We start from the raw sequence: 24453 nt of genomic DNA on the forward strand, positions 1-24453 counted from the left end.
CGATGCAGAACTTTGCACAAATACTATGTTAATAGTGTGGCAGCCCCATTCTAAAATCGCCGAAATCGGACCATAGGTTTTTAAGGCCCCATATATCGAACACGAGGACCTCGATGCTTCTAACCTAATATTATGGTTTCCAACTTTCAATGGACTTTATGCAATATATATGACGAATATGTGAGTCAAATTGTGTATTATATAATATTAATAAAGTTAAATAAATAAATTGCGAGAGTATAAAATGTTCGGTTACACCCGAACTTAGCCCTTCCTTACTTGTTTTATTTATCACTATCACTAAGCGGCTTTTGACATGCTACGGTTTTTAGATTACTATTCTGATTAATTTCACATTTTAAATATACGGAGCATAGCAAATGTGTGTTTGCAGTTTAAATAAGAAGATAACTCTTGATTCATACTGTAGATTTTACCATTTAAATTTCTGCGATAAGCGTATAACTTATTCGACTTGTGCGCCCGCAGTTAGACTACACCATCAGTTTGTGATTGCATCGCTAAGAGTGAAAATGTTTGGGCTGCGACGGATTCTTGCAAATCTACTCTGTATCGATGATTATTACAGCGCCATACAACCGTTATTTTTTTTCGCAAATCTGTTCGGCGTTACATCGTATGTCGTGGTCACCAACGAGCGTGGCATAAAGAGATTGACATTCTCACGACTATCACATTATGCCATGCTTTTCATTGTGATTTGCTTCATTTACTGCTGTGCATACATAATACGTTCAGAGACCACATTCATTGGGCTCTTCATCAATACGGATATTACGAAAATGGGTGAAAAGGTTATAGTTTTGGTCAGCGGCGTTGGGACCATGTACATTTTAATAACGAATATACTGCAGAGACGTTGTCTACTCTGGCTTTACGATTATTATCCGAAAATTGACAAGAATTTCGAAAGAATCGGCGTACATTGGAATTATACCAAATTGTTGCAAAGTGTTATTTGGCGACTCATTTCTGCGAATGCCGTTGTTTCGGCTGCTATGTTGATATGTATAATTTGTTGGGTTCGTTTGCATGCTTCGCCGTCGTGGCATTTACTCTTTACGAAGTTAATTCAAATTATAGATATATATTTGACAATAATATTATTTGATTTTCTAATGATGTCCACGAGAATGAGATTTAAGGCATTGCATGAGGTGAGTTTGAGAACGTTTATTTATTTCTTTTTCAAGATTTTAAGTTCACTTAATTTTGTTAAGATAAGCCGATATATTGTATATAGTTGGGAAATTCGTATATACATATATATACATATAGGGTCTAGAGAAGTATTGACCCGATTTTGCTAATTTTTGACACTGAAGCACAGTTCCTTTGAATTTCTTTAGAATATTTGAATATCTGAAAGAGTGACCGGTAACCAAAAAATAGCCACAAGATAAGGGACTCATGCTCGGTATGTGGAGCCTTGAAAAATTATAGTCTGATTTCCATCGAATTTTATATGGGCGATGTCACGCCAGAAATGTAATATTTGTGCACAGTTTTGTTCCAATATCTTTACTGGTGCTGAGTGAACGAATTAGATGAACTTCAAAATTGTGGTATAAGAAAAGTAGGCATGGTTGTAAACCGATATGGCCAATTTTCAAGCTACACCATTGATATGCATAAACAAAGCTATGAATCGAATTTCGTTGAAATTTATCGAGTAGTTTCTGAAATATGATTTTTGATCCATAAGGGTTTTAACCCTTGTTGTAAGTTTTTGTAAAGCTTTCCCAAAAAATTGTATCTTTAGTGTGATCCACTGTACCAAATTGTGATTTCATAGCTTTATATATGGCTTAGTTATAGCTCTTTATAGGTTTTCGGTTATTCCCATTTCGTAGGCGTGGTCATGGTCTGATTTCTTTCATCTACAATACCAAAACACTATGTGCAACATGTTGCGAAAATATAAAAATATGCAATATTATTGAGATACAGCATTTTGATATAATGATCTCAAAAACTAATGGCGCCTACAATATATCGCTCCCGTGTCAATAATATACCTGTTGCTTACCAAGAAATAGCTAAATAACATTAACAATAAAAGAAACCACCACTTTACAACAAAACCAACACAATAAATATATAATGACGTTGCTTGTAATGTGAAATAACACCAAAGTATGGTAATTGCTCATGGTCATGCAAGTGGCAGGGGAGCTCGCGTCTATTTTTGTTCTCCTCCTTTTTTAGACTATCTATAAATATCGCTGTGTCACTGCCGGAGTTTACAGATAATTTAACATGTAAATAATTTTATGTAACCACAAAGATTTTTAAGCAGTTGTCACTGTGGTTATTTTTCAACAATATATTTAAAAAAAAAAAATGAAAATCAAACAAGTAAGGAAGGGCTAAGTTCGCATGCAACCGAACATTTTATACCCTCGCTATTTATTGATGTTATTTTATTAAGATATAAAGCCCACGAAAATTGCGAAAATCGTAGTAGACATATGAAGGCTGAGGAAATTCCTGAACTGATTTCACTCATTTTCATCATAAATTTTTGCCGAATATATCTCACATATTAACCGATTTATAAGATAAAAAGTGCGCCGCATTCTGATTAGGTACATGGGAGCTAGGAGAAGTTATGACCCTATCCGAATGTATTGTCAACAAACCACATTTTATTCCCAAAAGAACTCAAATATCTCACACGTGTATCTACTATTAGTTAAAGTTGTCATTTTATCTTTTGTTTATTTATCATTTTATGGTGTTTTCTAATGGAAAAATAAGCGGCTTTTGACATGCTACGGTTTTTAGATTACTATTCCGATTAATTTCACATTTTAAATATACGGAGCATAGCAATTGTGTGTTTGCAGTTTAAATAAGAAGATAACTCGTGATTCATTCTGTGGTTTTTACCATTTAAATATCTACGATAAACATATAATTTATTCGAGTCTGCCAGGCATTATTTTATTAAAATGAATCGTGCGCTTGTGCGCCTGCAGTTAGACTACGACATCAGTTTGTGATTGCATCGCTAAGAGTGAAAATGTTTGGGTTGCGACGGTTTTTTGGAAATCTACTTTGTGCCGACGGTTATTACAGCGCCATACAACCGTTATTTTCCTTCACGCATCTACTCGGCGTTACATCGTATGTGATGGTTACCAACAAGCGTGGCATAAAGAGATTGGCATTCTCACAAATATCAGATTTTGTCGTGATTTCCATTTTGATTTGCTTCATTTACTGCTATGTATATATAGTACGTTTAGAGGGCACATTCGTCGGCCTCTTCATCAATACGGATATTACAAAAATGGGCGAAAAGTTTACAATTTCAGCACTCAGCTTTGCGACTGTGAACCTTTTAATAACGAGTAATCTGCAAAGACGTCGTCTACTCTGGCTTTTCGAATGTTATCCCAAAATTGATAAGAAATTTGTGCGAATCGGCATACATTTGAATTATACGAAATTTTTTCGAAATGTTATTTGCCGAATCTTTTTTGCGTGTGCCGTTATTTCGGGTGTTATGGTAATTTGTACAGCTTGTTGGGCTAGTATGCAAATTTATCCAACATGGCAGTTACTGTTCTTGACGTTATATCAAATTATTTATATATATTTGACAATTATATTATTCGATTTTCAAATTATATCGACGAGAGTGAGATTCAGGGCATTGAAAGAGGTGAGTTTGAGTAAACAAATTCATATTACATAGATAATCTAGACTATATACATATATCTTAGACGTGAAAAATATAGGGTGTAATGAGGAAATTTTCAAAATTAATGCAACTATAATGATTTTTCAAAAAATACTGCACAAACAGTACATTGGAAGTATAACTGCTCTTAATGCTCATTCAAAAGGGTAAGAAATCTATTAAAAAATAAAATTTCTATGGAGATGGGTTAAAGTGGATGCAAGTCTTTCTCATTATCACATCTTGTTACTTGACAAATATTAGGATAGAAGCTCCAAACCATTACATGACACACAGAATACCTAAACTGCAATTAAAATATATTTCCCATAATTATTATGTAATGTTGAATTATTTTCAAAAGTATGAAAGCAATATTAAAACAAGTAAGGAAGGGTTAAATTCGGGTGTAACCGAAAATTTTATACTCTCGCAATTTATTTATTTAACTTTATTTTATTATATAATACACAATTTGACCCACATATTCGTCATATATATTGTATAAAGTCCATTGAAAGTTGGAAACCATAATATTAGGTTAGAAGCACCGAGGTCCTCGTGTTCGATATATGGGGTCTTAAAAACCTATGGTCCGATTTCGGCGACTTTTAGAATGGGGCTGCCACACTATTAACATAGTATTTGTGCAAAGTTCTGCATCGATATCTTCACTTGTACTTACTTTTTATATTGTAAAGTAAACGATTCAGATTGTCTTCAAAGTTCTGGTATATAGGAAGTAGACGTGGTTGTGAAGCGATTTGACCTATATTCACAATATATCATTGGGATGTAAGGAAACTATTACAAACCAAGTTTCATTGAAATCGGTCGAGTAGTTCCTGAGATATGGTTTTTGACCCATAAGTGGGCGACGCCACGCCCATTTTCCATTTTGTAAAAAGATCTGAGTGCAGCTTCCATCTGCTATTTCTTATGTGAAATTTAGTGTTTGTGACGTTTTTCGTTAGTGAGTTAACCCACTTTTAGTAATTTTCAACCTAACTTTTGTATGGGAGGTGGGTGTGGTTATTATCCGATTTCTTTCATTTTTGGACTGTATTAGGAAGTGGCTAAAAAAAAAACGACTGCAGAAAGTTTGGTTTATATAACTCATCTTGAGATATGTACAAAAAACTTAGTAGGGGCGGGGCCACGCCCACTTCCCCAAAAAAATTACATCCAAATATGCTCCTTCATAGTGCGATCCTTCATACTAAATTTTATTTCCATAGCTTTATTTATGGCTTAGTTATGGCACTTTATGTGTTTTCGGTTTTCGCCATTTTGTGGGCGTGCCAGTGGTCCGATTTTGCTCATTTCGAAAGCAACCTTCCTATGGTGCCAGGAAATAAGTGTGCCAAGTTTCATCAAGATATCTTAATTTTTACTTAAGTTACAGCTTGCACAGACGGACGGACGGACGGACAGACAGACATTCGGATTTGAACTCCACTCTTCACCCTGATCACTTTGGTATATATAACCCTATATCTAACTCGTTTAGTTTTGGGTGTTACAAACAACCGTTATGTGAACAAAACTATAATACTCTCTTTAGCAACATTTGTTGCGAGAGTATAAAAATAAGTACATAAGAAAGAAGAAGCCATTTATATATATATATTATACAATACGAGTACATACACACATACGTAACTATTATAAAGTGCAATGGCTAACAGATCAACGTAGCACACTATTTTCTGCGCCAACTGTTGATGGCAAGTTAATGGGTTATTGAAGCGAATGAAAGTGAATGGAATGAAAAAACGTATGATTCAAGTGAAAAAAATCACGTTTTAATAAGCAATTTGTTGATGCGATTTTAAATGAAATTTCATACGATTACACACAGCTAAACGCTTAAAAGCCTATTATTACCTAAACATTTCGAATATTTTGTATAGAAAAAAAAAAAAACAAAGTATCGTTTCAGACATTTCAATATTGAAGCGAAATTAATGTAGTTAGTGTTGAAGGAAATTGTGGGAAAATATTTGTATCTTCAAATTGTATGTGTACTCGTATCTCTTCACAACTTAGATCAAATTAAATATAAATTTTATAATAATGGTTTATACTTCACTCCTCGTGAAATAGTTTCTCATGACCCATCAGCCGCGTAGAGATGTTTTATAACTTCTAGAACTAATCCAATAAGGTCAAGTTAATAAACACTCAAGGAAAGCACATTAAAGCTCAATCTAAAGTTATCACTGTGGAAACCGTTATTAGAATTGAAAAATATTTGATAACGTTACAGTTATATAAACAAACTCATTATCGAGTCCTATACTCTTCTCCAGATCGGTCCGGTTTCTCAGCAATGCCGTGTCACCTTATTAGAGTACTGTGATTGTTTTTATACTCTCGCAACAAATGTTGCTAAAGAGAGTATTATAGTTTTGTTCACATAACGGTTGTTTGTAACACCCAAAACTAAACGAGTTAGATATAGGGTTATATATACCAAAGTGATCAGGGTGAAGAGTGGAGTTCAAATCCGAATGTCTGTCTGTCCGTCCGTCCGTCTGTGCAAGCTGTAACTTGAGTAAAAATTAAGATATCTTGATTAAACTTGGCACACTTATTTCTTGGCATCATAGGAAGGTTGCTTTCGAAAATGAGCAAAATCGGACCACTGGCACGCCCACAAAATGGCGAAAACCGAAAACACATAAAGTGCCATAACTAAGCCATAAATAAAGCTATGGAAATAAAATTTGGTATGAAGGATCGTACTATGAAGGGGCATATTTGGATGTAATTTTTTTGGGGAAGTGGGGGTGGCCCCGCCCCCTACTCAGTTTTTTGTACATATCTCGCAAACCAATAGAGCTATAGAAACCAAACTTTCTGCAGTCGTTTTTTTAGCCATTTCTTATACAGTCCAAAAATGACAGAAATCGGATAATAACCACGCCCACCTCCCATACAAAAGTTAGGTTGAAAATTACTAAAAGTGGGTTAACTCACTAACGAAAAACGTCACAAACACTAAATTTCACATAAGAAATGGCAGATGGAAGCTGCACTCAGATTTTTTTACAAAATGGAAAATGGGCGTGGCGTCGCCCACTTATGGGTCAAAAACCATATCTCAGGAACTACTCGACCGATTTCAATGAAACTTGGTTTGTAATAGTTTCCTTACATCCCAATGAAATGTTGTGAAAATAGGCCAAATCGCTTCACAACCACGCCTACTTCCTATATAGCAGAACTTTGAAGACGATCTGAATCGTTTACTTTACAATATATAAAGTAAGTACTAGTGAAGATATCAGTGCAGAACTTTGCACAAATACTACCTTTATAGTGTTGCAGCCCCATTCTAAAAATCGCCGAAATCGGACCATAGGTTGTCAAGGCCCCATATATCGAACATGAGGACCTCGGTACTTCTAACCTAATATTAGGGTTTCCAACTTTCAATGGACTTTATACAATATATATGACGAATATGTGTGTCAAATTGTGTATTATATAATATTAATAAAGTTAAATAAATAAATTGCGAGAGTATAAAATGTTCGGTTGCACCCGAACTTAGCCTTCCTTACTTGTTTTTACTCACTTTTCAGTCCATACAACATAGTATTCGCCTTCTTGAGAACAGGTTTACTGACTTAAGACCACTTCTTCGACTGTACCTTGATCTCTGGATCCATATGCCTAAGAAGGTTTAAGCACAACATTTAAAAGATCACACGATTGCGCTTTCTGTCTGAAATTAATAAAGGTTACCGACCCATCGCAACGACAGTTTTCGTATGCTCAATATGTCTCAGAACGGATAGGAACCATGCGGTGTTATTGAGAGGCCAGCCAAGGTCTGCCAAGACGAGATCTTATTGACTTTTGTTACATTATCCTCTGTGGTAGCTGTTTTCTTCGGGGGCTCTTCGGCTTGGTCCATCCACGGACGGCGATCACGGTGAAACGCCACCATTGCCATCCAAATTCTGTTTGAATTCACTCTGGTATTTCCTTTCCAAAAACAAATATTGAATCCCAGGCCGCTGGTGTTATTTATCTGCTTCTAAGCACTGTGAAAACTACGGGTCCAATTGGACTGAAATTTTTCCGTCTTTAAACGTCAACAAGTTTGTTTTCCTTATAAGCATTTTCAAATGTCCTAGTTTCTTAATTGTGAAACCCCCTGTGGCTTGATTTTGGTATACTCAGTGATATCACTGTCACTACCAACCGCGAACCAAGATGAGTGTAATAAATACGACACTGTTCGGTAGTTGGTTCCGTCTTATTATAGCTAATAATATTCAACTTCCTGGAAAATTACCTATTTTTTTACAACTGTTGTGTCACATTAAAAAATATATGACCACACGAAAACACACATAAATTCATTATCTTACTTGCTATTTGAATATACCACACAGGCCAAGAGCCGGTAAAATGTAAGTAAACAGAATGCCTGAAACGCCTTTTATACGCCTGTAGTGACAAGTGGCTATAATATTTGCCAGTTGTCACATTTGTTGTTAAATCAACGACCCATTGTGTGTTGGTCACTCGCAAAGCTAGTGGTGACTTCTGACATGCCACACGACTTGTTGATTACTATGTTAATTAATTTAATGCTCGATATTTTATATTGTTTGCATGCAGTTTGAGTAGCAGCGATAATATTTGTTTAAATGGGTATTTCGACCAGCACGCATTTCGTTTCTGTTATGAATCCGATTAATCCGATGTTGATGTATTATATTTTTTTGGTGTTTTGTACCAAAAACACGAAGAGAATGAGAGAGAATTTAGCAAATTGCCTATGAATATAGGAATTTTCTTTCTGACCAAAGAAAGTTTCAAAAGTGTCACCTATAATTTTTACTATGGTTCACATGGGGACCCCGACCCTATAACCCACTGACTATTTTTCAAACGATAAACTAACTCATCCGGATATGTTCTACCGAAAATTGTTCTACAATTTTATGTCTTAGGATTCAGAATTTTCAAAAAATTACACTGTAAATTCAAATTGATTTAAAAGACCTTAAGAAAGTATTTTAAAAGACCTATTCTTATAACTCAAACCTTATCAATAGTGGACTTTATGAGTCTTTTATTGGAACCTTCAAAACATCAAATATATGACTAATCTGCCTAACCTGGCCTGACTTGACAACCTAGAACAACAAAGAAAGAAATTTGAATCAAAGTTTCGAAGCTCTTTAGACCTTTTCCGATACTCCAATCTATAAGAAAAGGCACCCTTTTTCTATGATATTCCAACTATTTCAATTATAGTACCGAAAAGCACCAACGTCACAACAAGGGTTAAGCATTTCGCCAACACATTAATGTCACGTTTGATTTATACCAGTCACTCTGTATGTATGCACACAGGCACAGGCGCAAGGTGGCGTAATGATTTAAAAAAAAATTAAACGGGCTGTTGCCGCCTTCGTAGTTCGACTAGCCGATCAGTTTGTGATTATAACGCTAAGCGTGAAAATGCTTGTGGTGCGACGGAAATTTGCAAATCTTCTGAGTGCTGACGATTATTACAAGTCCATACAACCGTTATTCTTCTTCACGCATCTAATCGGCATTACATCGTGTGTGGTGGTTAGCAACGAGAGCGGCTTCAAATCATTGGCATTCTCACAACTTTCACATTTTGTTGTAATTTTCGTTTTGACCAGTTTCGCTTACTGTTGTGCATATATAGTCTATTACAAGGCTACATTCATTGGGCACTTTCTCAATACGGATATTACAAATGGTGGCGAAAAGGCTATAGTTTTGGCGAGCGGTACCACGGCAGTGATCATTTTAATAACGAATACTCTACGCAGACGTCGGCTGCTGTGCGCTTTTGAGTATTTTCCGAAAATCGATAAGAGTTTTGAACGTATCGGCATACATTGGAATTATTCAAGAGTGTTGCGTAATGTGATTTGTCGGCTTATTTTTACGGGGTTTATTCTGGTGATTATGCTGATCATTTATGTAGGTTGTTGGAGTCGTTTGAATGCTTATCCGTCGTGGCAGTTAATATTTATTACGTTTTTTCAACTGACTGGTATATATTTCACGGTTTTGCTATTCGGTTTTTTAATGCTATCGACGCGGGTGAGAATTAAGGCATTGCATAAGGTGAGTTCGTTTGAGGAGATTTAACTGAGAAATTTGCAAAATACAAGCTTTCCGTTTTTACCAAAATCGTGCTCATTATGGTGATCCATATAAAATTGAACTTCCATAACTCAAAGATCTCCGTAACTTGAACTCTTACTCTTGACAATAGAAATCAAATTTCATACAAATTACCTTCCAACTCAAAACTTTTTGTTGATTATGACGATTCGAGTTAGGGAATTTTCTACTTTATATATTTAATATTTTTTTTTATTTTTATATTTATTAAAATTTATAAATTAAATTTATTTGTTTTAAAATTTTTTTCTTTTAAAATCCTGTCTCAATTGTTACTATACTGTATCTGCTTCGAAAATACATATTTTTAGCTGCACACTTGTTTATTTTACATAAATGACAACAAACCCAATAAAAGGTTAACAAACTCAAACTAGTCAGGTGAAATATTAAAAACAAAAATTACGAGGGTTGATCAACATGTAAAAGCTGGTGAAGAATTGCTGGTTTTTGACAGAAGAAAAAATTGCCTAATTTAAAGGGTATTTGAGGTTAAACAAGACTCCTGTGATATAAAAAAATATCCCAGAGCTCGGAGTCCACTGTGTATTGAAGACAGGAACACGATATAGGGGTTCGTGTAAAGTGTTTGGAAGCTGGGGAACACTAAGAAATTCCAAGGTTTTTGAAAGAGATACACTAAAAATTTATATCGGAGCCATAAATTATATTCTGTCTTTAACTTTCTTTTGATTCATGAAGAAATTTGCTTTCATATTCTGGTATTTGAGGTTAAAAAGACTACAAACTAGTTTAGAAACTGAGGAACTTTAAGAAATTACAGGGTTTTCTAAAGATTTCTACGACATAATTGCTTAGCAGCTGAAGAACACTAAGAGGTGCCAGGACTTTTTGGAAGATTTGGAAACGGTACTCAGAACTTTTATATCGGAGCCATAAATTATATTCTTCCTTCGACAAAAGTGCTTAGAAACTGAGGAACTCTAAGAAGTGTTTTTGAAAGATTTCGAAACGGTACGCAGAAAATTTGAATATGAGCCATAAGTTATGTTCTTATATTTTCATACTTAATATGAGATCTGTGGGATCAATACGAATAATTTGAAAGGAAAGACTCAATATTAGAAAAATTGGGTAAGCTAAGAGATCGAAAAACTTCTAAAATCATACGTCAACTCGCCAACTAAAACGAAATCAGCCAAAGTAATGAATTACTGTTATACTATTCTAGTTCGAAAGCAACCTGTATTTATGATCAAGATCCCGCGTTAAACCAAAACAAATCCGCATTTTTATCCGGCCAAAGATTATCAAATAGGCAGTATTCCTCAAAATTGTTTGGTTATATTTAAGGCCGTTACAACAACAATAACAACAAAATTCTCCATATTTTATATATTTTCCAACGATCAAGTGCTAAATACGGAAATTAACGGTTTTGAAACCTTGAAACTGTTATAATACACGTACAAATTGAGCCACCCGTGTATTTACAAAATATATAGCAATGCACAACAATAATCGCAATCACAACCCCCCTTTTGGGCCATAATTCTAACGTGTCAGCTATGATTACTAAACAAACATGTCACATGGCTACCGATAATGAATTACCTGAGCACCTGAGTAAGATACATAAAGGTTAGTTATTGGCATATCCTGCCACGGCCGGCGACATGCAACAGGCAGTCGATAGCTCAAACAAACAGACAGTCGTGTGTGAGACGCGTGCTGGAAAGCATTCATTTTCATAATATATTTTTAAAAGTCAGCACCGATAAAAATTAAAATTAAAAAAAAATGGAAAAAATTGCCAATCAAAGTTACAACACCACAATCGAACTCGCCAACTCGCTGCAGCAGCCAACGGCCGCATCACGCGTACAACGCTTACGCCAATACTTCATTTCACAAGAAGTGTTCGCCACACTCCAGCCGCTCTTCCTGTTCACCTACATCTATGGGCTGACACCGTTTCGCATTGTGAAACGGCGCAACGGTACCAGCGAGATACGCGCTTCCTGCTTCGGCTTTTGCAACACGGCAGCCTATGTGATCCTTTATGGCGTTTGCTTCTTGAATTCACTGCTGAATGCCGAATCGGTTGTGGGTTATTTCTTTCGCACGAACATCTCCATTGTCGGTGATACGCTGCAGATCTGTAACGGTATTGTCACCGGAATTGTTATATATACTACGGCGTTGACGCAACGTTGCAAGATGCGTCGCATAATTGAGGTGTTGAACGAGTTGGATTTGAATTTTGCCAATATTGGTGTGCGTGTGAAATATTCGCGTATTTACCGTTATGCATTGGTACTGATCGTGGCGAAAACACTGATAATTGCGATCTATTGTGCCGGTGTTTATTTGCTCTTGCGTTCGGTACATGTGAATCCGTCGATTTGCGTCTGCATCGCGTTCGTTTTGCAACATTCGGTGTTGTTCTTGGCGATTTGCCTCTTCTGCTTTATAGCCCGTGGCTTTGAGCGACGTCTGGTTATACTCAATAAGGTATGAAGGAAATTGTGTCGGTGTGTGAGTGTGTGAAATATAATAGTCTACATTGTGATGAGAAATGCGAAGTTTGGGGGAAAACGAGAAAGACGTGGTCTACAAATTTAGCGTCAACAATCTACTCAACTTGTCACATAACAGTAAGACCGCACTAAATAATAGGTTAGCTAACTAGTCATAACTTCATCACAATTTCGGACCCAATTTCACCGTTTTCATCTTCGCGTCCGATAGCACGGGTCGGGTTAGGGTCACTGTTTTGACTGTACCCTGATCTCTGTTGTGTACCACTAGATCCATGTTTCGTCGACGGTTCCAAAACGGCACACTTTTGCTTGCACTGGGCGATTTCCTTTTCGGCCGATAGCACAGTCTTGGTAGCGTTAGGACCAGTTTTTTGACCATTCCTAGATCTCTGGTGTGTACCGCTGGATCCATGTTTCGTTTACGGTAGTTTTCTGATTTCACTGGTGTGATTTCATTTTCGTTTTCACCTCGCCTTCTTCGTCGGGTTAGGTCCACTATTTTGACTGTACTATGATCTCCTGATAAGTCTAAATAATACTTATACACGTACATAAAAAATATTGACAATAAAATTGTTCAAATATGCCTATAGCGCTTAGATTATCGCTACAAAATAATTATTTTCAGTTTGCTTTTGATCAAAATTACATTCATGTATTTTTAATTAAGAGCAATGAACACACCAGGCGATTTTACATGAAACAGGTGGTGTATTGCGGTATTTATATGAAAAATAATGAAAATATAGATGCAGTATGTATGATTACAATAACAAACAACAAATGATTACAATATTAAAAACAAAAGCATGTCTGAGCAGAATGTGCATTAAATATTTACCAATCAACTAGACGGACAGAAAGAAAGGCAGACAGACAGAGAGGCAGGCAAACAAACATATTATTCATCGGAACTTATTGTACTAGTAAGGTTATGTCCTCTAGCAGCTCAGAGGGAAGCAGAGAAAGTTTTGCGAGGGTACGGGAAGAAGGCTTCATCAATTAACAAAGGCCAGTTGGTAATATATTTCTATTTAATGTTTGTTCTGCGCAAACAGTGACTGTCTATGTCTGTATATTGAAAAACTATACCCAAGGAAAGTACTTAATTGAAATGTGTCGAGAAAATAAATTAGTTTAACAAAACCTCATAAAACCCATATGCAAATTACTCGCTAAAACTTCTATACTAATGTTACCGCGATGAGCAATTAAAAAAGCAACAAGTCAATATTCAATTCCTTGGACACTTGTCATAGAGGGTTATAACTACAATTTGTGATTTCGTTTTTTTCTTTTATCTCCGTATTTCCTGATAGAGCTAAGGATATCAGCTTATAACAAAGGCTTATATTCTGCATTGCTGGGTGAGAGATCGGTTAGATCGTTATCTAAACCAGTTTTTTGTCGAAGAACATTTTGTCGTTTGAAATTAAAGTCAAAAGATCGATAATTGTAGAAGTGGATTATAGAATATAGGACTTTGTAAAAGCACAGTTACAAGGAGACATCTGTAATGTAATAGCGCTTCGTCAGCGCTAAAAATGAATTATAAACTCTTCCGGATATGCAGGCGAACGCCATTATTTTAGAACTAATTATAGTATTTAAATATTCTAAGGAGTGTAGCAGATTTCGGTATCTTCATCAACTGCTGCTTCAAGAACTGATCCTTTAAACGAATAACATAAAAATTATCGAGTCAACTGCGAGGCTGATGAATTTGTCAGACCCACTTGAACTCATCTCACGACAGTCTGCCTCAATTTCCGCCTTGACAAGTGGAAAGTTAATGATCTCAGTATGCTCTCTTTCGGGAAGCGAAAATCGCACGAACTTCGTAGCGGAAGACGTTAATGGAGCTTAGTATGGTGTACCGGATCACTGGGCATCATGAAGTACATTCTTTAGAAATTCTTTGGAACAGTTATTCAAATCTAACCTTACCACTAACTTGAGAGCAACACTCCGGAAACTATCAAATGGTCCACCCTATATTCTAGACTAGTTAACAATCTGTTTAATGCACAGGGATAACTAGCGTCCTCCTTAGTGGGCGATTTGAAGCTGATGGGTGTGCTCGTAATACAAAAACAAAACGAAAAAAGGAAAAAAAACAAAGTGACGACAACAGGTGGGTCAGTGACAAGAATCGACAACAATGTCAACACCTGAATACGAGTGCAGATAAATATGGTAATCATGTGCGAGGTGGCTCAGTGGAAACTCCCGCCACTAATTTGCATATGAAAATGAATACTTTATTAGAAAAAAAATAGTAGTTAAAGGATATACAAATTCATTAGAAATGAAGTAAGCTGAGAACACTACTGATGGTCACACACAAACCAGCGCATTACATAAACCAACAACACAACTCTGCGTCTAGGCGTGTTGAGTGCGCCGCAACTTGGGTTAAAAAGTCACAACAACACGCCAACTTTTGGCCAGTTAATGCGGTGCAGTCAACGCGAATGGACGGAGACGCGAATAGTATAGAGGCACAGGAAGTGCGCGCCACACGACCACAACGCGTCAGCGGTATACGTCGGTTCTTTCAAGCGCAACAGTTCTACGAGAGCATACAACCGCTATTCGTGATCACTTTTTGGCACGGCCTCACGCCGTTCTTCATCAAAAACGATGGTGCCGGCAATAAGAAATTAAAAGAATCGATTTTCGGTTATATCAATACATTTCTGCACATCACCATCTATGTGGCCTGCTATGTGTTGACGTTGTTGAATGATTTCGAAACGGTTGCGGGCTACTTCTTTCACACCGGTGTCTCACATTTCGGTGACACTTTGCAGATTGTGAGCGGTCTGATCGGTATTACGATTATATATTTTACCGCTATGCTACCAAAGCATCGGCTCGAGCATAGTTTGCGTACAATACAGGATATTGATCTGCTGTTGCATAGCGTTGGTGTTAAGATAATCTACACCAAAGTGTTGCATTACTGTTATTTCAGTATATTGGTGGTGTTTGCCGTGGACACATTGTATTCGGTTGGTAATTTTCTGCTCTTGAAATCGGCCGGTTTAGAGCCGTCAACGCCACTTTACATTGTCTTTACGTTGCAACACACCGTTATCTCGATCGCCACGGCGATGTATCAGGGAATTGTAAAAATGTTGGAAATGCGGCTGGTAATGTTGAATAAGGTGAGATGAATCTCAGACCTCGTGAATTTTAGTTAATCGATATTAAAAAAAATGAACTTGGTCAAGGAAACTATGCTAAATTCTAAAAAAAAATATTGAACTTTGACCTGAACTAAACGCAATTCAATAACATACATGGAAATATTGCCTACATTTAGGCGAACTGTTAAATAGAGAAAACATGGAGGACGATTTATCGCAGTGTCACACCATATAATAAAAGTTCTTCAAAAAGGATAATATTAACCTAAAATATAGACATCCTAACTGATGTTTCCTTAGCTAGATAAATAGTTTCAAAGACTTGTGAAAAGCTCATTGTGAAAACCAAATTAACGTGTCAAAAAGCTGCGTGTCAATTTTAATGCTCTCTCAGTTCTTGGTTCTAGAGTGTGATATTGAGTATAGCTTTATATTACCTGTTGCGACGTAGAGTTCAGCCATAGTTTGTATTTATACATAGTGTGTTCAAAAAATAACGGGAATCGTCTCTCAGTAAGAATTGTGAAAAAAATTGTTCAATAACATAACAAATCATTAAGTTCCTTTAACGATTTACATTTCTGAAATCATTTTTAAAACCATAAGCTATAAAATGTTGACAAACGGTCATAAAACTTAGTAGAATATAATCCACTATTATTCCATTTTATAACTCTCCAAAATCTCTCTGCTAGTTAACTCGTTCGTTATTCCTTGTTAATTTATGAAATGCTGAAATGACTAGTCATTTCTTAATCAACTCCTGGCTTCGGCAAACTAAACTAACTATTAAATACCCGATACATCAGGGAGTGATTCTGAAGCAATTAAGTGTTTGCAAATATATAACTATACCGTTACATAAATTGTGTGTGTTAGGTGTAAAGAAATAATAAAGGGACCAACGAGGCTCAGTATAGCATAAAATAGCATTTCGTTGTGGTTGTAAGAGGACATGGAAAACTAGTTACGAAGTTTGCCGGGAGAGAGGGGTTGATATAAGGTATAAAATGTTGCTAATGTATTTTCATGCAATATTCTTAAATTGTTTGTACTATGGTGTGTTTTAAAAATTAACAGAAAATCTACATTAAGAAATTAGAAATTTAATTATTTTATACATATTCTCCGCAAATTAAAATTCAAAGCAAAGAGAGTGCCATGAAAAATTTACGAATGTTTTTAACGGTATAATTAACAATGCATAACAAATTGGAATGTTGCGAAACACGCACTCCCGCTTTAAAATGCCCTTCAATTTAGAGAGTAACATATGTATCGATTATTTCTACCAAAAGTCACGCAATATTTATTTTGTTAAATCCTTAAATTTTAAAGTAATATTGTTTTGGTAATGACTTGAGCTAAGGATTTAAAATGAAGAAAGCTCTTCGAAATTAAAAAAAAAATTTTTGGAAGTGTAAATGAATATACTCAGAAACATTACTTCTCTTAATCTGTTCTCTATATGATATATATCTTCGGCTATAACCGATTAAACTTTTCCAACGCCAATCACATACATACACACTATATGATATATGGTTGTTGTTGTTGTTGTTGTTCATTTTCATTCATATTGAATAAAAAAAGAAAAGGAACTTACTTAAGATCGGTGTATATGTACTCGGATTAAACAAATTTTAAATTGGCAACAAGATAAAATCTATTAGAATAAATTTTAAAACTCATATGATTTTTAATTTTATTAAGGAGTCAAAAATATGAAATAAAATATTGCCTACATTTAGGCAAAAAATAGTACATTTATTGAGAACAGAAACAAAAGATCTATCATATAGTAAGGTTTGTACCTTAAATTAAAAAGATAGACAATAATTTCAGTAATTTGTTTCACAGTGATAAAGTCAAATATGGAATAAGTTCTTATAAAGGCATCAAACAATTTAACCTATTTATCAACTATAAAAACACCTCTCTTTCCTTCCACTACACTAAGTAAAAGTAATAAAAGTGGAGAGAGAAAATATGATAGCAATAAATATGATATTGAAAATTGCAAGAAATCAATTAGCTTAATGCAGCAGAGTGAGAAGATATAATATAAACGCGCATAAACTAACGGTCAACATACACTAAAAATATTATATAATTGGAACACTATTTTTATTGTCAGTTCTGGGAGTTTTATAAGCGGAAATGACAATAAAAAGACTGGAAATTAGAAGCAAAAATTTATAGGTCGAGAAAACAACCTGGACATAGGTTGATGATTATTGAAATGAAACATAGAAATTATGATAATTATGCTTTAATAAACGAATAACTGTAATAACCTTAGTCATAATGGAACAATTATATTAATTAATCGCACTCAAAGTAACATGAAGTTGTTGTTATGATAGAATAATAAATTGATATGAAATTGGAACCACGATATCTGTTTAGTGACATAATTGCCGACGTCGATACGATAAAAACTGACGTCCTATGTTTTAGCGGATTTAATAAGCAAGAAATCCCAGACCCAATTGATCATACATAAATAACTTACTACAGTCCGCGTGAAAGTAAATTTTCACATATGAAAGGAAGAGGAGAACGACGGAAACAATGATTATTTCAAAGCCTAAACGAGATTCTAGCATCCTCTCTAGAACACCAAATACTAAGCGCTTAGAGCTATTGATTTCTTAAGGTCTCTGGTCTAAGATCTATAAGCAGAATCTTTGAGCAAATTTATACACAGTTGAAAGCGGTCGCGGAAAGCTTAATTCGATACAGAAAAACAGTGTTACTCCGAAATCTAATCAAAACGGTGACTACAACCCTATAAAGTGGTCCCGATTTTAAGAGTTAAGCTTTTAGAAAGTACTAAGCGTTGAGGTATTCCATAAATGTCAGTAAAAGTTCCTAGAAATGCACTTTCCTCCCACTTTTTCCACAACTTACACTCATACACACCAATTAACAACCGTTAAATAGTTGAAAAGCCGTCAATCATAACTCTATAAATTTTAAAACACTCAAATGCCACTCACTTGCACACCAAGTATCTCCGCGGTATAAATACCGTAAGTGCTGCGTCATGGCGACTCAGTTCCAATCGCATAACTTTAAATCGCTCATACGCCATGCGTTTCTGGAAAGAACTCTTCAGCCCGAATGATGCCATTGGCGCGGCACAAACACTGATTTGGTTCAATTTTCTGCTCGGCTTAACGCCATTTCGTGTACAAGCAACCACTGGCAGTCAGGAGCGTATACTGCACATCAGCCAGCTCGGCTATTTGAATACGCTGCTGCAAGTGATCTTCTTCATGTACTGTTTCATACATTCGCTGGCCGAGCAGGCATCCATTGTGGGCTTCTTCTTCAAATCGGAGATCTCACAAATCGGCGACACTTTGCAGAAATTCATCGGTCTGCTCGGCATGTTGACGCTGTTCGGCATCAGTTTGAGTGAATGTCGTGTGGTAGTTTCGTTGTGTAACACAATCGCCGCGGTGGATCGACGTTTTCACAATCTCGGTGTGGCCTTCAATTATCAGTATATTATGAAATTGACACATTTGAAAATGTTCTTGGTGATCACATTGAATGTTTCCTACATGTCCAGTTGCTTTTGGATGCTCTTTCACAATGATATTTGGCCGACATTTCAAGCGATGATTACGTTTTTTATGCCGCATGTTTTCTTATTAAGTGTTGTGGTGTTGTTCTCCACGTTTCTATTCCGTTTGCAGCAACACTTCGATTTGATTAACAAGGTGAGACGAGTGTACATGGGTTTGATACTCGGCATATACCGTTTAATTAGTTAATTAATTTGGACACAATATTTTTATGGCTTACACATGTGAATATCGATGATAGCAATATATGACATTAATATAAAAACGAAGATTAAATCGTATACCATTAACCATTTGGTGAACGTCACACGCTAAAGGTTTGAACCAACAGTTAGTTTCCAGACACAATGTACTGTAAGTTTGTTCAAATATCGTATTTTATTGTAAAAATCGAAAGAAATTAAAAAAAAAAATTCACACTCTACAAAAAACCTAAGCCTTCTGCTATATTTTTGAAATAATGAAGTTCTTGTATAAAATTCCAAAATGCTAAATTTCGAAAATGAAAATCTATAAATTTACAAGAAATAATATAAATAACTGTTAGTTAATAAAACGAATTTCGAGTGTATGTTCAAAAAATTTAGAATTCAAACATATTTTCGAAATTATAAAAATAATTTTTATTTAAATTTTGATTCAAAATCGTTTTTACTAGACCAATCTGTGGACCTTTTTCGCAAAATTTCAAACTTGTTTGAAAAAAAATTAAAAAAGTTCCTATAATAAAAAATAAATCATGTTTACTATATAATTTTACTGTAATGCTACGCTTAAAATTTCAAGGGGACATGTACGGCAATGTGTGAGTAACCTCCTGACCCAATTTGAAAAATGAAGTTTCGAAAAAACGCATTTAAAGTTTAACGTTCTAAAGCTGACCGACCGACAACTTCGACACTGGAGTAGATTGGACTGAGAAACCAAATGAATAAGGCTAAAGTGACAGTAAAAAGAAAGATGATTCCAAAGTGTCAGATCGTCCAAGCTTTTGTGTACCTGGCCACAGCGGAATCACAGGAAATTGCAAAGCTGATCAGATTTGCTGGGTCTCACCCACAGTGGAATGGGAACAATTAGGAGCACCACTATCCTCTTGTAATTTGCTTCTGGATGGATGAACTGACTAAGCGCTGAACAGTCGACAGGAACTTGTTCTTTGCCAAGATCCTTCGGGCCCAAGATAAATCGCAAGAGATCTAGGGAATTCTTCGCACCCAGTAAGGTTAATTTTTCCGTAGTCATATGGGTTCTAATTGGCCATTATCCCATCGTGTTTCACGCGGTCATTCCAAAAGATTTACTAAACACTAGCTGCAGAAGCTGCTTGGAGGAGAATGAGATAGATACTTCTCAAAAATTGCTTGTGAACTGCCTCGCCTTTGCGAGATCTAGGAAAAAGGCTTGTTTCTACCTTTTTTGTGCATTATCGCGAATCAGCAGATTTGTGGTAGGTTCTAGGTGCTTGATCGATTCTTAAATTTAATTGAGAGGCAACCCCAATGACTGTCCCCAATAAAAGTGTGTTTTCTCTGATAGTGAACGGCCATTGAACCTAACTAATCTAACGAACGAAAAAAGTCTCGCAAATTTATGACCACTTCAAATGAATGTAAAAAGTAGAACGGCTCATTAGAACTCAGTTATAGAGATTATAATGAGCTTAAAACTAAGCGATGTTGGACAAAACGCGACAATTTATATCGGAAGTCGAGTCGAGCTGGACTTCGTCGGCTTCTCAGACAGAACATTGAATTACACAATCGGTGATTCAACGGCTTCGTCCGATATTACGCTCGCACACAGTCCCACCTTATTTGTATTTATTTTAATGTTTTTTTCACTTTATATGATTTTTAATTGCACATTATCTTATCACCACCAAACGACTGCATGCACATTTTTAAGGATTGCACTTTTAATTAGTTAGAACCATTTCGCCGTCGGGTTCACATGCTTTTACAATACTTTTCGGGAATGTTTGACCGTTTCATAAACGGTTTGCGAAACTTAAAGCGAGACTTTCAAAATCCTACAAATCTTTACGCGAGTTTACGTCTGATTTTCCTATTCGCACACTTCTACGGTCTAACGCCATATCACATTGTCAGATCGTCGAAGACTCAAAAACATATTTTAAACGCCTCGGCATTCGGTTACTTCAGCATGGCTATGCGTTTTCTCTTTCTACACGTCAATATAATGTATAGCATTCTGCACAATCACACGGTCATCGATTATTTCTTCACAACCGAAATTTCGCATTTCACGGACTCAATGCAAAAATTCAATGGCATCTTCGGCAATTTGATGGCGATATGCTTTTGCTTCGTGCAACGCAAGCGACTGTGTACGCTTGTTAAGCGTATGCATACAACCGAGGAGCGTTTCTCGAATGTGGGCGTGTCGTTTATGCAGAAATACGTGGCAAAGCGTACAAATCGCTTTGCTTTGGGTTTATTCGCCTTAACTATTGGTTATTTTCAATTGAGCATGTTCGGTATATTGGCACGAAATAATATATATACATCACTACCGGCAGCTGTGGCATTCTATGCACCGCATTTGCTCGTTTGTGGCGTGGTACAACTGTTTTATGCCATTATTTACAAGTTGACGCAATATTTACGTGCCCTGAATAAAGTTGAGTATTTGTGTGAAAACAGGTTGAGAATTGCAAGTGCTATTTAAGCGGTGAATGAAATGAGAAAATATAGAAACTTTCTTGTTTGGTTTTTGTACAGTTTATCTTACACGTTTTTCTAGCTTCGAACATTTGGTAAGAACTGCTAAAACACAGAACTCTCGAATACACTTAAGAAGAGAAGATAACGGTTATGAAGCCTACCGAAATACGATGTGTGAGAGGAGCGTAGGTAAGAGTATCAATACTCTGATGATATTGATCTCCTGAGAGCAAACTTAACGGTTAAAGGACCTTTTAGAACTTAAGGAACCGCTCTCTAGACAGTTAGATCTACGTTACCGGAACGAATCCGGATTTTTATACGGCTAAGTATCGACAACATACATTCAAATTATTTGGTGATTGACTTCTGTCGCTACAGCAATAATAACTTGGTTGTTTTCTTATGAATCGTGTAGTCTCAATAGCAGTATTACCATAACCTCAACCTTGAAATTTGTATATTCTCCAGTTCTAACTAAATTCCCTTCCCCTTGCAGGTTTTAAAGAATCTCGCACATCAATGGGACAATAGTATTGTGAAACCGATGCCAAAGCAACGCTCACTACAATGTTTGGACTCATTCTCCATGTACACGATAGTCACAAATAACCCTTGTGAGATTATACAGGAATCTATGGAAATACATCACATGATCTGCGATGCCGCATCGACAGCAAATAAATATTTCACTTATCAGCTGTTAACCATCATTTCGATTGCATTTTTGATCATCGTTTTCGATGCCTATTATGTGCTCGAGACATTGCTGGGCAAATCGGCACATGAGAGCAAATTCAAGACTGTGGAATTCGTTACTTTCTTTTCGTGTCAAATGATTTTGTATCTCATTGCGATCATATCGATTGTGGAGGGCAGTAATCGGGCTATTAAGAAGGTTTGTATAACGAGTATATAATAGTATATCAAGTGTGAAGTAATTAAAATCTCTTACAGAGCGAGAAAACCGGTGGCATTGTGCACTCGCTACTCAATAAGGCAAAAAATGCTGAATTGAAGGAGAAGCTGCAGCAGTTTTCTTTGCAATTGTTGCATTTGAAAATACATTTCACCGCCGCTGGACTCTTCAACATCGATCGTACGCTTTATTTTACGGTACGTACAAAGGATTAAATTAAAAATATTAATATAAATTGCAATTTTTCTTATCAAACTTATGAAAAATGTTTCTGATAAGCTTCAAGAAGGCTTTATATAGGAAAGCAACACTCTTGACTTTCATAAATTGTATTTATCACAATGTAAACGCTGTTTTTGTTACACATTGGCTTTCGGTAGAGAAACAATCAGCGGTTTGAAGTCGAAAATTGAAACTGACAGGAGGATTTATCAGACAGTGGTTTCAAGCTCATTGAAGAACTGATTTTCAATTTACTTAATTTAACCAGATCCAAAATCGAAAAATGCATTTAAACTGTCTTCAAAATCTTGAATAATGTTTTCTGCTACTACTATTACCACAACAACATCAACACAACAATAAACTCAGTAACTTAGCAATTATTCGGTTTAGAATGTGCGGTTTCAAAAATTTATAAAATCAAATTATAGAGATGTCAATAAACAAAATTATTACCAGAAATAATGAGAGATATAATAATTATTAGTTGACAATTCCAAAAAAAATTAAAAAAATAAATTTACTAAAAAAAAAATTTAATAATTAAAAAAAAATAAAAAAGTTTATTTATTTAAAAAAAATTTAAATTAAAAAAATGTAAGTTTAAAAAAATTCAAAAAATTAAGAATTAATTAAAAAAAATATATTGTAAAGTAAAATAATTGGACTCACCCTAATACGGATCACTTTCATCTGTAAAAAATCAAAAAAATATTTTAAAATATTTATTTTCTCTTTATATACATATATTTTGAAATCTAAAATAATACATATGTATATCTTAACCTAACTTACAGATAAGTGGCGCGCTCACCACCTACTTAATCATTCTCCTACAATTCACATCGAATAATGAACCAGAACAACAGTTAACAACGATGGGCCCGAATGGCACAACGCCACTACAAAATCTCGTTTCAAATTTAACAGCTGATGCCTAATGCCAGTTATATTTGATTGATACTCAAAGCGTTTTTCTTTTAAATTTATATACTCATAAGCTATGTATTGTAAAATTTCCCTAGTCATATATATGTAAGTGTGTATGTATGTTATTTATTTCTCTTCTGTATATGTATGTAATGCCTGAGACTTATGTAACTCGTTTTTTGTATTAAGTATATATTGAATTATGAAAATATATGCATAAACTTTAGACGGTATACGAACGTTTGATCATATCTCGATGTCTGGAAATGCAGATTTTAATTATCTGTTTAATAGGTTTGTTAAGCATAAAATGAATTGTTTGATATTAAATGAATTTATATTGCATTTGTATTGAAATATTTTTTTGTTTTTAGAAAAAGTAAATAAAGTATAATTGTGAACATAATATATATGTATGTATGCAATTAATTATACCTAATAAATGAGCTGAAATATTGGATTTCAACAAAATTGAGTATTTTACTCTCTTATGTATTGAATTTATCTGGAATTTATTCAAAGGTATGTATGTATGTACTGC

General features: G+C 35.3%; 2 protein-coding genes across 6 annotated transcripts; both read left to right on the plus strand.

Annotated features, from left to right (window-relative positions):
• Positions 1-2962: 2962 nt before the first annotated feature.
• On the plus strand, positions 2963-24317 carry LOC105210855 (putative gustatory receptor 28b). Of its 5 annotated transcripts, none has more exons than XM_029039374.2 (4): positions 2963-3691; positions 22341-22739; positions 22799-22957; positions 23780-24294. In XM_029039374.2, the coding sequence occupies exons 1-4, from the start codon at positions 3047-3049 to the stop codon at positions 23921-23923; spliced, it is 1347 nt and encodes a 448-aa protein (XP_028895207.2). In that variant the 5' UTR covers positions 2963-3046; the 3' UTR covers positions 23924-24294. The 5 variants fall into 5 exon arrangements, with proteins under 5 accessions (XP_028895207.2, XP_028895208.2, XP_054083427.1 ...); XM_029039375.2 differs by lacking the exon at positions 2963-3691 and adding an exon at positions 9089-9842 and having other exon boundaries at positions 23780-24313; XM_054227452.1 differs by lacking the exon at positions 2963-3691 and adding an exon at positions 11124-12377 and having other exon boundaries at positions 23780-24312.
• LOC128920353 (putative gustatory receptor 28a) lies at positions 20880-22318 on the plus strand. Its single transcript, XM_054227453.1, has one exon. It carries the CDS (start codon positions 21108-21110, stop codon positions 21843-21845), a length of 738 nt encoding a protein of 245 aa, XP_054083428.1. The 5' UTR covers positions 20880-21107; the 3' UTR covers positions 21846-22318.
• Positions 24318-24453: the final 136 nt, after the last annotated feature.

This window comes from Zeugodacus cucurbitae, chromosome 3 (assembly GCF_028554725.1).
Source record: "Zeugodacus cucurbitae isolate PBARC_wt_2022May chromosome 3, idZeuCucr1.2, whole genome shotgun sequence".
NCBI classification, from domain to species: domain Eukaryota; kingdom Metazoa; phylum Arthropoda; class Insecta; order Diptera; family Tephritidae; genus Zeugodacus; species Zeugodacus cucurbitae.